Source organism: Lithobates pipiens, unplaced genomic scaffold, assembly GCF_037356315.1.
Source record: "Lithobates pipiens isolate NorthernLeopardFrog02 unplaced genomic scaffold, aLitPip1_a1.2 Scaffold_10, whole genome shotgun sequence".
Classification (NCBI taxonomy): domain Eukaryota; kingdom Metazoa; phylum Chordata; class Amphibia; order Anura; family Ranidae; genus Lithobates; species Lithobates pipiens.
Genome location: NW_027507686.1, coordinates 39287629 through 39303557, shown reverse-complemented (window position 1 = coordinate 39303557; position 15929 = coordinate 39287629). Strand labels below are relative to the sequence as shown.

The 15929-nt window shown below is 42.0% G+C and overlaps 1 protein-coding gene across 3 annotated transcripts in view; it reads right to left on the bottom strand.

The window, feature by feature from the left end:
• Nucleotides 1-15929, bottom strand: part of CDH11 (cadherin 11) — a 218055-nt gene that overhangs the window by 42447 nt on the left and 159679 nt on the right. For all 3 annotated transcript variants that reach the window (XM_077454348.1, XM_077454338.1, XM_077454359.1), the window contains 2 exons: nt 13656-13950; nt 4042-4161 (listed from right to left, as the gene is read on the bottom strand). In XM_077454348.1, coding sequence (XP_077310474.1) covers nt 4042-4161; nt 13656-13950 — 415 coding nt within the window. The remainder of the gene's footprint in view (nt 1-4041; nt 4162-13655; nt 13951-15929) is intronic.

The following is a 15929-nucleotide window of genomic DNA, read 5'->3' as shown; positions in this document are numbered from 1 at the left end:
ATATATATATATATATATATATATATATATATATATATATATATATATACATATACACACACACACACACATATATACATATACACACACACACACATATATACATATACACATATATATATATATATATATATATATATATATATATATATATATATATACAGTATATATATATATATATATATATATATGTGTGTGTGTGTCTGTGTGTGTATGTATATATGTGTGTACATATATATATATATATATATATATGTGTGTGTGTACATTTGATCACGTGGAAAGCATGTGCACTAACCTGTACCTTTATTTTAGATTTGGATTACCATAGCAACTGAAAGGTAACTTCCAAAATGAGCAAACTGCCGACCCAGGGTATTACTTTTATTTAGAAGCTGCAATAGAATTCCAGTGTGATTTCTATTGTAATGAGTATTTAATGCAATAGGAATAGAGTAGCCTAGATTACTCATGCTGCTTTTGTTAGCTTACAGAAAGGAACGACCGACAAACAGTCCTGAAATGCAAGTTTGCTTTTGTTAACCATTGTTTTCTAGTCAAAAATGGGAGTTCTTTCAAAGTACAATCTCCAGGAATTTATTCTTTACAGCTGCAAGAACAGAAGATGCAAATTTTTGAAACATGAAATAATCTAACTAATCCATCATTTATTATGTTTAAATATTGTATTATGTTTTATTGTTTTTTCCGTTTATAGCTCTTAGTCATATCTGCTATGTTTATGAATCACCTTTCTACATTTTACAGCGTGGTAAATATATAGTTGTGCTTTGGGGTAGCATAAAGAAAGGAGTAGATAGGCCCGTTGATATTTTTGTATTTGGTAGGTTATTGGGTTATTGGGTTATTGTGCACTGCATTCAAAAAAGAAGGTCAGTTGCGTTTTTAGTGCATTAAAATGCTCTACCAGCCTATTCAAAATAAACAGGCTGCCTTAAAGCAGAACTAAACTCTCTCAATCAACATTAACCATTTTTAATCCTTATGATTCTAGCGTTAGTAAATAGATAAGTATTTACTTTTTTTTAACATTTCTTCAGCTGCTTCCAGAGAGCCCAGAGCACAGGAAGGAAAAACAACTCAGCGTAGGGCGGGCGTGACATAGTTAATAGTGGGGCTGAAGGGCTTTAGGTTTGTGAGAGAGAGGAGGGGATTGGAGGAGGCTGAGTGAGGTGCAGCTACAGGGGGGGATTGGTTCCCCTCCAGCTCATTCTGGCCACGAGGAGCGAGCTTCCCACCCTCCCTCCCTGATCTTAGGGGGGTTTGTTGTTGTTATTAATCTTTATGGTTTGCCTTTACAGAACAATGGATGTCGTGGCAGCGGCGTGGTGCTGGTCTTTGTGGGTGAAGGTTAAACCCCAGATATGGAAGTGTTCGGGACCCATCGGTGGTATGGGGCCCGTGGGTGGTGGTCCAGCTAATGGTGGTTTAGCTGGAAGGTGGTTCCGGGTGCACTGCGGTCAGTGGTTTGTGTCTCCGAGCCAGCATGTCAGCTGGAGGCCTATTTTAGTTTTAAGGTACCACAGTGCCGGAATGGATATGGTGGTAAGAGTGGGGGGTTTTTCCTGCAAAGACCAACGGGAGGAGTTAACTAATATTACAGGTTTTATACAGTTATGTTAATCTAAGTTAATTTATTTGAATATTTAATAATAAAGTTAATTGGCTGCTACAGCCAATATTTACTCCAGATTGGTGTGGTCTCATTTTCTGGGGTCAAGTATAAGGGGGGACATAGCAGTTAGGGGTATTGGTTACAGCAATGGGGAAATTAGTCACCTCTGTTATACAATGGTCATGGTTTTTGGAGGAGAATACAGCGTGCCAGATAAATGAGTTAATCACTGTACTGCTTCTCCTTTCATTCCCTAATCACAGGCTGGGACAGGTTCAAGATGATCTGGGCTCAGAGGAAGTAGATTGATAATTGCTGGCTGTCAGAATGAGCATATCTAGGAGGCTAAAAGAATCTTGTGGGGGAGAGCTCTAGATGTAGGCTCAATATTTCAGCAAAAGCTGATTTTATTATTATATCAATGACTCAGCTATTCATTTTTATTTTAGTCTGTTCTGCTTTAAGTTGTTAAAGATTAAAGTTTTAGTGACATGTTAGGTTCCTTCCTCAGGATTTGTACAATTTACAACAGTTTAATGTATAATGCCTGACAAATTGTCTAATGCCTGAGAAAAGAACCTAACGGGTCTCAAAGCCTCATATCTTTAAAAACTTAGATGGGACAATAAAGGGGATCACTTAATCTCCAAACTTTCAGCATTGATCAATGGCTTTTACAGTGCTGGACTGTATGACTGCTAAAAACCAGAAGAAAAGCAGAACAAAAAACAAAGCAATTACCCAATCATATTGCTTTTTGGATTTTTCTAGACAACAGAAGACTAAACCCAAATGAACACCAAGGTCAACAACGCCACCTGGGCTCCTAGTTACTTTTTTACATATTGTATCGGAGAGGGATGGATTTTAGTTCTCTTTAAATCCTTAATAGATAAGTATGATCCGATTCCTGTCCAAATTTGTAGATCACACTGTGATATGCGAACTGATTTGGGGGTGTCATTAACAATTGACACCCCAGCAATCCACATAGGGCAGTGTGAACTGCCGCCGGGAGACATGCGATGCGGGAACCCCGCAGTGGATTTGTAGGGTTCCCACATCACTGCAGTGTGAACCGAGCCTTAACGTCAAAAGATTTTGTTTGCTTTAAACATTTGATTTTGGAATGAATGGACTTTATCGAATGATAACCACAAACACTGTTGGAAATCTGTTGGTTTGAGAAAAATTTAACATCCTTCTTAAAATTTTCTCATCACTGTGGTGAAAAACAAAAGCGGTTTTGACTCACTAATGATTCAAAAATGAACAAACTTTGAACATTTTCCTAAGAATTTTCATTCAATATTCTACTGATCTATGGCCAGCGCTACAATTAAAAAAATTGGTGTTTTCAGAAAGTCATATTTTCACCAGATTGTCCCATTTTGGTGTGAAGGACCATGTACCCTTGGCTAGGACGAGGAGCAGGGGTTCCCAATCCATGTCAGATATCTGTAGGGCAGAGGTGCCCAACCTTTTGAAGAGTGAGGGCCACTTAAATGAATTGGTAACTGGTCATGGGCCACAATGAGTGGAGCGGGAGGATGACAGGTCCATGTCCACAGGCACAGCCCACTCTACTCTATGGGCCCTCTGATACAATCCGATTCATCCAGGCGGAAGGGGCAGATCCCTTTCTTTTTTTTTTTTTTTTTTTTAGGTAGGTGGTTGTAAACAGACACAAGTCCGTTTACATCTGCTGCTCCATAGAGGTGAATAGTAAGTCTGATTGGGTCTGACCAATCACGTGAAAGGGGCCTAAGGCTGCTTTCACACTGATGCGCTGCTATTTGCCCAAAGCATGGGTGCAGCGCAGTGAACCTGTGGATTTTCTGCAGGTTAGCTGCACTTTGCCATAAACTTCTATTATATCCTGCAGGTGTGGCGCATTTTCTGAAGGCGCAACAAACCCGCAGGTAATAACAGAAGTCTATGACTCAATGCAGGTAACCCGCAGCTGTACTGCACCTGCGGATCAGTTTGAAAGCCCAGTAACCACTGCAAAACAGATATATCCATATCTACTGTGAATTTAGCAGTAAACTTACTTTTAATAACCATCTTCCATTCTGGTATTGCTGCCCCAGTAGGAGTGCATTTGGTATCACTCCACCTGTGACAGGAGCGGGCACTATACAGAAAGCATTGGCTTATGTGGCTTTGCTCCACAGCCACTTGCTTCCACTACCAGTGACTTCATTCACAAAACTGCTGCTCTGGGATGGCTGGTCGGCAACCCGTGATCTGGGCTTTCCAACCTGCCATCTTAGAGCAGGAGGTCGAGGGCCACATCAGAGGGCTCCGCGGGCCACATGTGGCCCCCGGGTCACTGGTTGGGCACCCCTGCTGTAGGGTCTACTTCTCCAAATATAAACATAGATGAGTATACATGTATTTACCTGTCTGTGCTTCCACCGAGAAATAAGGTTGTCCTTCGAGAATGCTGTAGACTAGCTTAGCGCTGTTTCCATATGTAGGGTCGTCTGCGTCTGAGGCCGTGACCTGGATCACCGATGTACCTACATTATGCAGAAAACATCTTATTAGCCACCAGAATGAAACCTTCTTATTGCTGTTGATTAGTCCTCCAAGATACTATACAAACTCCTCTTTAGTAACTAATTACAGGTATACATCTAACATAAGCACGCGGCACTCTTGAGATTAAGCATGCCTGCCTGGCAGTAATTAAGACCATTGTCTGTGCTTTAAAAATCAATCTGTGCGATTCTAACCCGCTCATATGGATCTATGAACTGCAATTAATTAAAATATAGCTGGAACCGGAAACTCATTAGTTGTATAATAAGAAACATAACTTTATAAAGGCACAGAATGGGAACATATATAACTGGATGTGTGAATACTACATTTTAATTTAAATCTTAATGAGAGCTATAATGCATGACAAATGCAGACAATATAAATTACAGGGAGTTTGATCAAATTGTATTTATAGTTTTAATTATAGTTGCACATGAGGACAGCCATTGTATGCAGCGTGGTAATTGTAGTCTTCTGTTGTTTCAAAGGCATTTGTTTTAGGGACTAGAGGAAGAATCTACAAAGCTGTACATGAAATATCATCATAAACATATGGAGTAGATGGCTGGATACTAGTAATATGGAAGTATCATGCAAAAAAATGCGAGTTGCCCAAAAAATGGCTTGCATGGGAATCTTACAATATTAGCTCTTTGCGGTCGATTTGGTGCAGGTCCCTTAGAGGGTTTCACATGTTGGGAGGTGGGGCTTAAGGTCATGTGACCGCCGTGATTGGCTGTCACAGCGGTCACATGATCAGAAATCTACTGATCGCAAGCAGGATGCACGCTCTTGATACAACGCTCTTTGCACTAATGCAAATATGCAGCCGATTGGCGCCTAGGCCACCGAGAGGTCGCATATTAGCTTGCGGCCTGTGCCTAGGAGTTAAAGTGAAATTCACTAGCAAAGTAAATGTTCCCTAAGTTCAGTAAATGTGTTCACTTTAACCACTTGACCTCTGGAAGGTTTTACCCCTTTCATGACTAGACCATCTTTTGCTATTCAGCACTGTGCTATTTTAACTGCCAATTGCGCGGTCATGCAACACTGAACACAAATTAAATTGATATACTTTTTTTCATACAAATAGAGCTTTCTTTTGATTGTATTTGAACACCACTGGGTTTTTTTTATCATATAAACAAAAAATACAGAAAATGTTGAAAAAAAACCATTATTTCCCACGTTTTGTTAACCACTTGCTGACCAGCCACCATCGTTATATAGCAGTAGGTCAGCTCTCCTGCGCGAATCGCCATACCTGTATGGCGGCTCGCGCAGGCGCAGTTGTGGGCAGGCACGCGCTGCCGGCAGTGCACTCTTGCTCCTGCTGCAAGCTGCGGGAGCGTGTCCGCGGGACGGGCAGACTCGATGTCCGCCGGCGACCTGCGATCACCTAGTACAGAGGCAGAACAGGGATCCCCGTTCTGACCGGGGACATTACAGATCTACCGTTCCCAGTGATCAGTAACAGTGATCACTGTCATGTCCCAGTGAGCCCATCCCCCCTACAGTTAGAACATGCTAAGGGAACACACTTAACTCCTTGAACCCCCTAGTGTTAACCCCTTCCCTGCCAGTGTCATTTTTACATTGATCAGTGCATTTTTATAGCGCTGATCACTGTAATAATGTCACTGGTCCCCAAAAAGTGTCATTTGGGGTCAGATTTGTCCGTTGCAATGTTGCATTCTCGCTAAAAAATCGTAGATCGCCATTACTAGTAAAAACAATAAAAAATAAATAAAAGTCCCTAAATCCCATAGTTTGTAGACATGATAACTTTTGCGCAAACCAATCAATATACCCCTATTGCGATTATGTTTACCAAAAATATGTAGAAGAATATATATCGGCTTAAACTGATGAATAAATGTGTTTTTATTATAGTTTTTTTTGGATATGTATTGTAGCAAAAAGTAAAAAAAAAAAATTGTCCTTTTTTTCAAAATTGTCGCTCTTTGCTTGTTTATAGCGCAAAAAATAAAAACTGCAGAGGTGATCAAACACAACCAAAAGAAAGCTCTATTTGTGGGAAAAAAAGGATGTCAGCTTTGTTTTGGTACAACATCACACGACTACGCAATTATCAGTTAAGGTAACACAGTGCCGAATCACAAATAATGGCTTGGTCATGAAGGGGGCAAATCCTTCCGGGCCTTAAGTGGTTAATGTATGGAGGATTTTAGACGGGTAGGCGATAGTGGAGCTGCAGCAAGAATATAGCAGGGAAAACACCGAAAGACAACGAAAAGGTAACAGCACTTCCACACTTCCCTTCTAAGTACTTGCACAAGGATTTCAGAGTTTTGTCATATGTGAATATAATTTCTGTGACCTGAAGAAAAAAGGTTCTCGCTGTTTGAATCACATGAATATAATTGTGTTTTGTGGGAAATGTGTGAATTGTACTGAAGGAAATACATCTGAGCATTGCGGGATGTAAATGGCTTCTCGTATCATCTGTATTATGTTAGTAGGTCACTATAAGGCAAAAACACCCGTGTGATGTTCTAATACCACTCATGGCTTATCAAAGCAATAATAAACCCAAAGCAAATAATTATTATATTGCAGCTTAACATTTCTTAGATGTGATGACTGCATTTGTTTTATTTGTAAGCTTTCTTTCTTTTTTTGTTTATTCATTTTATTATAGTACTTATATAGCACTGTCAATTTACGCAGTGATTTACATATATATTATACATTCAGTCCCTGTCCTCAAGGAGCTTACGATCTAAGGTCCCTAACTCACTTTCAATACTTATACTTTCTTTTATTTTCACCTAGTGATCTGGCCAGTAGCATAGCTCCCAACTGTCCCTGATTTTGAGGGACTGTCCCTGATTTGGAGCAATGTCCCTCTGTCCCTCTTTCCTCCTAATTTGTCCCTCATTTTGGTCTGATCTCTATAGTTGTATTTAAAATGCACTTTTTATCTTTCAAAAAGTGTTTCCCAGATCTAAACCTTTTATACAAATTATAAATTGCTGCATTTGTAAATTTGAAAAGCCAATATAAAGGAATAGTAGTGGTTAAAAAAAAGCCCTTGTGGATTTAATTAACCTTTTTTTAAGTTAATTCTCCTTTAAGGGGGTGTGGCAGGGGGCGTGTTCTATGCCTACATACATTTGCTAGTAGGTGTCCCTCATTCCCATCTCAAAATGTTGGGAGGTATGCCTAGGGTTGCCACCTGTCCGGGATTCACCCGGTCAGTCTGGGTTTTGAATCATTTGTCCGGGTTTCAATCCACCTGAAACCCGGACACACTATTTAGACAGGAATGTGGCTTGGAACAGAGCTTGACAGGAGGGTGAAGGGAATGCACCACATTACTATTCTCTTTGGAGTGCCCAAAGGTGTCCAAAGTCTGTTACAATATTATAGTATATACTAAAGGAAAAAAAATGTACTGTGTGCCGCTAAAGTGTTTGGGTTTGGTTTGAAGAAAAAGTGGCAACCCTAGGTATGCCAGTAGGTCTGTTTTTCAGGGATTAGACCAGGGCTCAACAAACCCCAGGCGTTATTGTGACTAAAAGTTTTGACCTGGTGCCTGGGCTGCTGCCCAAATGCTGCCCATGCTCCTGCCCCCCCCATGCGCTATGTATCCCGGGCTACGCTTGCCCATCTGCTGGCCAGGGACCGGTATAGCGGGTGTCGCTGGGTAGAGAAGTGGGGGAGGGAGGAGAGTGGACACACTCCCACACTTTCGCTCTCCTCCTCTTTTAGTTGTTGACCCGGAAGTGAGTTGTGACGACATTTCCAGGTCCCTGTTGACAGTTTCCCTGGCCATCAAGGCCAGGAAAGAATGTAATGCCGTCTGATCTGCATTGTATTACATTTAGTGGAGCCCAGGGGAGACATGCAGAGCGTTTTAGACCCTCGATGTCTCAATAACCGCTTGCCGACCAGCCGCCACAGTTATTATGTTACGTCACTTCTTCTGGTGGCCACTAGGGGCGTGCGCTGCTCGCCCCCAGAGCCGATGCTAGTGCCCCGATGACCGTCGGGCTCCCCGATCGCTCATGACACGGCAAGAACCGGGATCTGTGTGTGTAAGCACACAGATCCCGGTTCTCTGAGGGGAGAAGAGACAGATTGTGTGTTCATACAAAGTATGAACAGTGATTTGTCATCTCCCCTAGTCAGTTCTCTCCCCCTTCAGTTAGAACACACACTAGGGAACACAGTTAACCCCTTGATCGCCCCCTAGTGTTAACCCATTCACTGCCAGTGACATTTATACAGTAATCAGTGCATTTTTATAGCACTGATCGCTGTATGAATGCCAATGGTCTTAAAAATGTGTCAGAATTGTTTGATGTGTCCGCCATAATGTTGCAGTCCTGATAAAAATCGCAGATCTCCGCCATTACTATATATAAAAAAAAAAAATTGCTATAAATCTATCCCCTATTTTGTAGACACTATAACTTTATAATATCAATATATACGCCTATTGCAATTTTTATTACCAAAGATATGTAGAAGAATATAAATCAGCCTAAACTGAGAAAAAATTAGCTTTTATCAAAAAGAAATGGGGATATTTATTATAGAAAAAAGTACAAAATATTGTGTGTTTTTTTTTTCAAAATTGTCGTTTTTTTTTTGTTTATAGAGCAAAAAATAAAAACTGCAGAGGCAATCAAATATCACCAAAAGAAAGCTCTATTTGTGGGCAAAAAGGACGTCTATTTTGTTCGGGTACAACATTGTATGACCGCGCAATTGTCAGTTAAAACGAATCGAAAAAATGGCCCGGTCATTTAGCAGCCAAATCTTCCTGGGCTGAACTGGTTAAAGAGAACCTGTCACCAAAAAACATCACATAGGAAACTCTTAGTTCCCTATTTTTTTTTGGGGGGGGGGGGGGGGTTCATGTGATTTTATTTTTGTAATTAAAAAAAAAATTGCGCTTAACTTTTTTTTTCCCATCACATACAATCCCCTATGTGATGGAAAAAAAAGTTAAGCAGAATTTTTTTTTCATTGTGAATAAATCACATGAACCCCCCCCCCCCAAAAAGCGGAGGTGCTTCACCCCCCCCATGTACAAAACAAAAAAAGCATGCAGCGGGGTGCCTATGCCTGTAAACGTCTACTGCAAATAGAGCTGCAAGATTCTGGATAAAATGAGAGTCACACATTTTTTTGCTTAGAATAAAGATCACGATTCTCCTGGTGCAACATCATCTTTCACATTATACAAAAAAATTGGGCTAACTTTACTGTTTCATTTTTTTTTTTAATTTATTGAAGTGCATTTTTCCCCAAAAAAATTGCTTTTGAAAAAACGCTGCGCAATTTTAACGTGACGTAAAATATAGCAACGATTGTCATTTTATTCTCTAGGGTCTCTGCTAAAATATTAACATCATGTTTTGGGGTTCTAAGTAATTTTCTAGCAAAAAATACAGATTTTTACTTGTAAATGTTTAGTCTTTAAGTGGTTAAACTGACCTCGTTTACAGACCAAAGTTCATCCCTTTGATCTAAAAGAACCAAATGATACAATGACTAAGCAATGTGTTTTTTTTTTCCTTGACAGCTCTGAGCAGAGAACACCTCTTCACTGACATGAATCGTGAAAATGCCGGATTAAGATCATGATGGGAGTTGAATGAGATTGCGTTTTTTTTAACGATTCATCGTGCAGCTCTAATTACGACACACATGTAACGTATTGCCGTACACGCCGTAATCAGAGCAATAATTCTAGCACCAGACGTCCTACGTAATGCTAAACCAATGACCTATAGAGGGGGTGTTAAAGCGTCGCCCATGGAAAATATAGGGTACGGATATGTTTAAGGTTTGACAATTTGGGTATCTATTTACTCGGTGCAACCTCTGATTTTATATTTTACAAAAAAGTGTCCCCTAAAATTAACCTTCGTGTTAATATCGTGTGACATAAAAAAGTGGATCTATGACTATTTTATTCTCTATGGTGCCTGCATTCAGAAAAAAATAATATATACGTATAATATATATGTATATTATACATATTATACAATATATTATACATATTATGTATATGTATATAATATATATATATATATATATATATATATATATATATATATATATATATATATATATATGTATATATATAATATATGTATATGTATAATATATGTATATATGTGTGTGTGTGTGTGTGTGTGTGTATATATAATTTTTTTATATTTTTTATATATGAAAAAAAAATATATATAGGGGGTTTTATGTAATCTTCAGGCCTAAAATGAGCATAAAACGCAAAAACGGCTCTGGCTGTGAAAGGGTTAAATGATACATTCCCCTTCGGAAACATGTTAAACCCGTAAGATTTGTTCAGTAAAAAAAAACAAAAAAAACTGTCTCCTAACTTTTTTAGCTGGCTCCTAGGTTCAAAGCAAATGTATCAAGCCTTGGATGAGACAGACCATTTAACACTGACAGCGGTGCTTACAACGATCAACTTTTATTTATGTAAAATCTTTGTTCGAAAAGGGGAAAAAAAACTGCTGCTGTAACTGATTTTAAAGTATTACCTGGAGTTTAGTTTCAAGTTGTTAGTGTATTTAAATCTGCTAACACTTCCCTCCTCCCAGATCTGCTCCTTCATCCAGAGTGGGGGGGCTCTCTAATACAGGGGGTTTGTTACTGGACAGATCGCCAGATAAAAACAGAGGTGAAAAAGCCTAAAAAAAGAAAATAAATGCAGCTGCCACATCTAATGATTGGTAAGCTGCAATATATTACATTGGTTTTGCCTTTAATACCGCTTCATGGATTGCTATTTATTCATAGAAAGTGGAGCATTTCTGAAAAATGATACAATTTCTGTATATTGTGACATGGCAGGAATTGATTGATGTTACTTTACTCCATACCTGTCACTTCTAGATCTCCATACCTGCTCTTGATTCAAAAAGTAATAAAGCCAGAAGGCTTAAAAATGACAAGGCAAGCTCAATGATACCAGCCCCAAACAGGAAAACTGAAATATGGATCTGGTGGCAACCAAATCTGCTCCATAGACATACATGCTACGGTTCCTGCAACTTAGTGCATCACAGTGACTGCGCTTTACAGTTCTCCCATCTCAGTGTCCTTGGAGAGCTCTCACAATGGATTTCTCTTGCAAGCTCTTCAACTGTCTGTTACAAAGGCAGACACTAGAGGGCGCAACTACACTGCATATAAAATACAAACATAAAAAAATATGCCAAAGCAACCATGTATATATATGAATATAAATAGTTTAAAATAAAAACACAGAATTAAACAGGCCATAGACGAGCTGAAAAATGAATCTAATTTGTCATAATCATTTGTTTTTTGCATCATTAGTGTACCAGCCACGACATTGATTTTCGTGTTGCAATCAAAAGTGCCTAATCCAACATGCTGGGTTTTTTTTGGTTTTCTTTTCGAAAATCTAAATAATAGATGGCACAATCGTATCAGCTATTTTCATTTTTCAATTGATAGAACTTTCGTTTTTCAACTTGTCTATGGCCTGCTTTAGATTTTATTAAAACAGCAGTATATTCTACCTTAAAAGGAAAACACTGTTTTGGTTTAAAAATAATCAAATAGGTAACTGATTATAAAGTGTGAGCTTATGTTTGGCTTCAATTTGATAATATATTTTAATCTACTAGTCAGTGGCGGAACTACAAGGTTTGCAAAGGTCGCACTTGCGACCAGGCCCTGGCATTCCACCACTGTCGGGGTCCTCAGCGGGGTTGCTGGCTGCAGGACTCTGATCTCAGAGCTTCTCTCTCATACAGCCCAGAGCCTGCACTGACAGTTCCCACTCCCTTTTCGCTCACATGGATGGGAGAAGAGAGAGCTGATCTTCTCCTTCTCCTCCCGCCCCTCTCCTCCTGTGTGCACCATGGGAAGTGTGCAGCTAAGCAGCTGAAGCTAATAATTCAGCTGATGGGCTTCACACTTCCTGCGGTGCACACAGGAGGAGTATGGGGGGGGGGAGCAGATCGGCTTTCTCCTCTCCGATCCATGTGAGGGAATCTCCTCTCCCACCTGTGCGAGGGAGGAGGGAGAGGGAACTGTCAGTGCAGGCTCTGGGCTGTATGAGAGAGACACTCTCAGCTCAGAGTCCGCCGGAGGAGGCACTGATGAGGAGACACTGATAGGCAGCACTGATGAGGCAACACGGATGGGCAGCACTGATAAGCTGCACTGATGGGCACTGATAGGTGGCATTGATGAGCACTGATAGGTGGCACTGTTGGGCAGCACTGATAGGCTGCATTGATGGGCACTGATAGGCGGCATTGATGAGTACTGATAGGCAGCACTGTTGGGCAGCACTGATGGGCACTGATAGGTGCCATTGATGTAATGTAATGATGTAATGAGCTGCATCTGAAGGATGCGTGCAGGGGCATGCGGGAGGCAGGGTTCTGGGAAGATGTCCATGGATGCTCTTCCAGAACTGGAAGCCCAGGGCTCAGATGGAAAGGGGGGGGGTCAGGGGAGCCCTTCATGATTTCTTGCACCAGGGCCCTGAAGGTTCTAGTTATGCCTCTAGTACATCTAACTCTCCCCTCTCCCCCCTCTCCCCCCTCTCCCCAGACTGACAATGTTGCTGTGTGCTGTGCCCCCTGTGTTCACCACATCTATGGTGTGGTAAGCTGTAATTTATTACATTTTTGGTTTTGGCTTGATTACCACTTTAGATGTAAGGTTGAGCTAAGGTTTGTTCCCAACTAAGTTCCACCTGAACCTGCAGTAATGGAACTGTCACATGGCAGCAGGCCGCTGCCCTAATCAGCTGTGGCCATGGAATTCTCCACCCTGCAGCCACATAGGGGTTGAGATGATCCAATATGGAAACCTGGCCATCATTGCTCAATCTAGGGAAATTAAGTAACCTCAATGCCGCACACCATCAGAGCCCGATAGTCACAGCGCTAAAAGCAGCCTCAGTCTGGCTCTGTCCAGCCCACACCCGACAAATTTCACCCTGCCCACGGGGGTTAGTCATGGAAGTGACTAAGTCTTTGTGACTAACCTTCTTGACTAAGCCCCGAAATACATCGGAGGGACCTGGCCTGGTTACTTTTACTGCTGTGACTAGGATGGTGTACAATATTGAGGTTACTTCCTTTTCCTAGACTGTATATTGCGATCCTGGACGAGCTCCTCAGCCTGTACCCGCAACGTGAATCACCAGTCTTGGGACATACTGGAATCTCCAGTGGCTCCCCTAATTTTCTGTGTGGGTTTGCATGTGGCAACACCAGGTCAATGGTGTCATCTTAGCTTATCTTAGCTTATCCCTATCAAGAATATGGCTGGGGGAGGGGTATGTTTACCATAATTATTGCTGCCTCTACTGTGCTAGTAGATCTCATTATCAGTAAATTAGGCTTATAAAACATTGGGGCAAAACCTACAGAGGTGAACTTGACATGAAGGATATATAATCCAGAATGGTACATACCCACACTAGACATCTCCGGCACATTGGCATGGTAGTTTTCATGTAGGAACTCTGGAGGGTTATCATTTATATCCTGGACTTTAACGATAAATTCCGAGGGGGGTTCCAAGGGCTTATTCGTTTCCCGTTCCACCGCCTGCGCCATTAACGTATACTGAGCCCGTTCTTCCCGGTCCAAGGTCTTGGTTGCATGAATATTCCCTGATTTGTCATCGATAACAAAAATGGTCCCAGCGCCTTCCCCTGAGAGTATGTACTTAATCTTCCCGTCCCCGGAGTCCACGTCTGAATGTAGCTGTAATAGGACACAAATAGATTAATAAAGCTCATCTCTACAGTTCACTTGCATCTGTTAAAGTGTACAGAGGGCCACAACGTTTTTCTTAGTTACAGACTGCAACTGTCTATTTTTAATGCCCCCCCCCCCCCCCAGAGGGACAGTGCTAGACTATTTTGCACCCTAAGCAACCCCCCTTAAAAATATATATATATTTAAAAAAAAAAACATTAGAAAATATTAAAATAACAAAACATGGAACTGCTAAATTTGCCCAGCTAACTTCATCCAATACTGTAGTGCGCAGCGGTATATGCCTGCACAGGGCTGCTCAGTTGGAAACAGGCCTGGACTAGGGCAAAAAATAGGCTAGGGCATTTTAGCCTTTTTTTTTTTTTTAAACAAATTACAAATAACGTCAACTACCGGTTTCTTGATGTCTTTTAGTTATACTTAGCCTGCTTCACTCCATTGGTGTCAGTAGGTATTTCATTTTGTTATTTAATTTTTTTAATTCTTTTTAACATATTTACTTATTTACTATTTTATATTGTATTATTTTTTTAGGACCCCCCATTGGAGGGCTTTGGTGAAATATCAGGGGGCTAAACAGACCTCTGATGTTTCACCTTTGGGACAGAGAAAGAAGATTGAGGACACAGCCCTCAATCTCTATCTCTGGAGACCTCAGCTGCACCGAATGAATGGACAGGAATAAACCGAGGCATGGTAAACACAGTTTACTATGTTTAGACAAGGAAAGGGTCAGTAAATAATACATTTACCAGCCTCTTCCCTGCTCTCCATCCTGACAGATCCCCTGCAGCAGCTAGAGGGAGAGGAGAAGGGGAAGCCAGGACAAGGGGGCCCGGGAGAAAGCACAGCAGGGTTGGGAGAGAGGAAACAGCAGAGGGCAGAAGAAGGGAAAGAGCAGGGTCGAGAAAGAGGAAACAGCGGTTCCGGGAGATAGGAAACAGCGGGGATGGGAGAGAGGAAACAGCCGAGCCAGAAGAGAGGAAACAGTGGGGCCAGAATAGAGGAAACAGCGGGGCCGGAAGAGAGAAAACAGCGGGACTGGTAGAGATCAAAGTGAGGGCAGGTGAGAGGAAATAGCAGGACTAGAAGAGAGGAAACAACGGGGCCGGAAGAGAGGAAATAGCGGGACTGGGAGAGATCAAAGCGGGGCCAGGTAAGAGGAAACAGCAGGAGCAGAAGAGAGGAAACAGCAGGGGGCAGGAGAAGGGAAAGAGCGGGGCTGGGAGAGAGGAAACATTGGAAACTGGGAGAGAGGAAACAGCGGACCCAGGAGAGAGGAAACAGCGGGACCAGAAGAGAGGAAACAGCGGGACCTGGAGAGAGGAAACAGCAAGACCAGTAGAGAGGAAACAGTGGGGCCAGAAGAGAGGAAACAGCAGGACCAGAAGAGAGGAAAGCGGGGCCTGGAGAGAGGAAACAGCGAGACCAGGTAAGAGGAAACAGTGGGGCCAGAAGAGAGGAAACAGCGGGACCAGAAGAGAGGAAACAGCAGGGCTGGAAGAGAGGAAACAGCGGAGCTGGGAGAGAGGAGACAGTGGAGCTGGGAGAGAGGAAACATCGGGGATGGGAGAGAGGAAACAGCAAGACCAGTAGAGAGGAAACAGTGGGGCCAGAAGAGAGGAAACAGCAGGACCAGAAGAGAGGAAAGCGGGGCTGGGAGAGAGGAAACAGCGGAGCTGGGAGAGAGGAAACAGCGGGACCTGGAGAGAGGAAACAGCAAGACCAGTAGAGAGGAAACAGTGGGGACAGAAGAGAGGAAACAGCAGGACCAGAAGAGAGGAAAGCGGGGCCTGGAGAGAGGAAACAGCGAGACCAGGTAAGAGGAAACAGTGGGGCCAGAAGAGAGGAAACAGCGGGACCAGAAGAGAGGAAACAGCAGGGCTGGAAGAGAGGAAACAGCGGAGCTGGGAGAGAGGAAACAGCGGAGCTGGGAGAGAGGAAACATCGGGGATGGGAGAGAG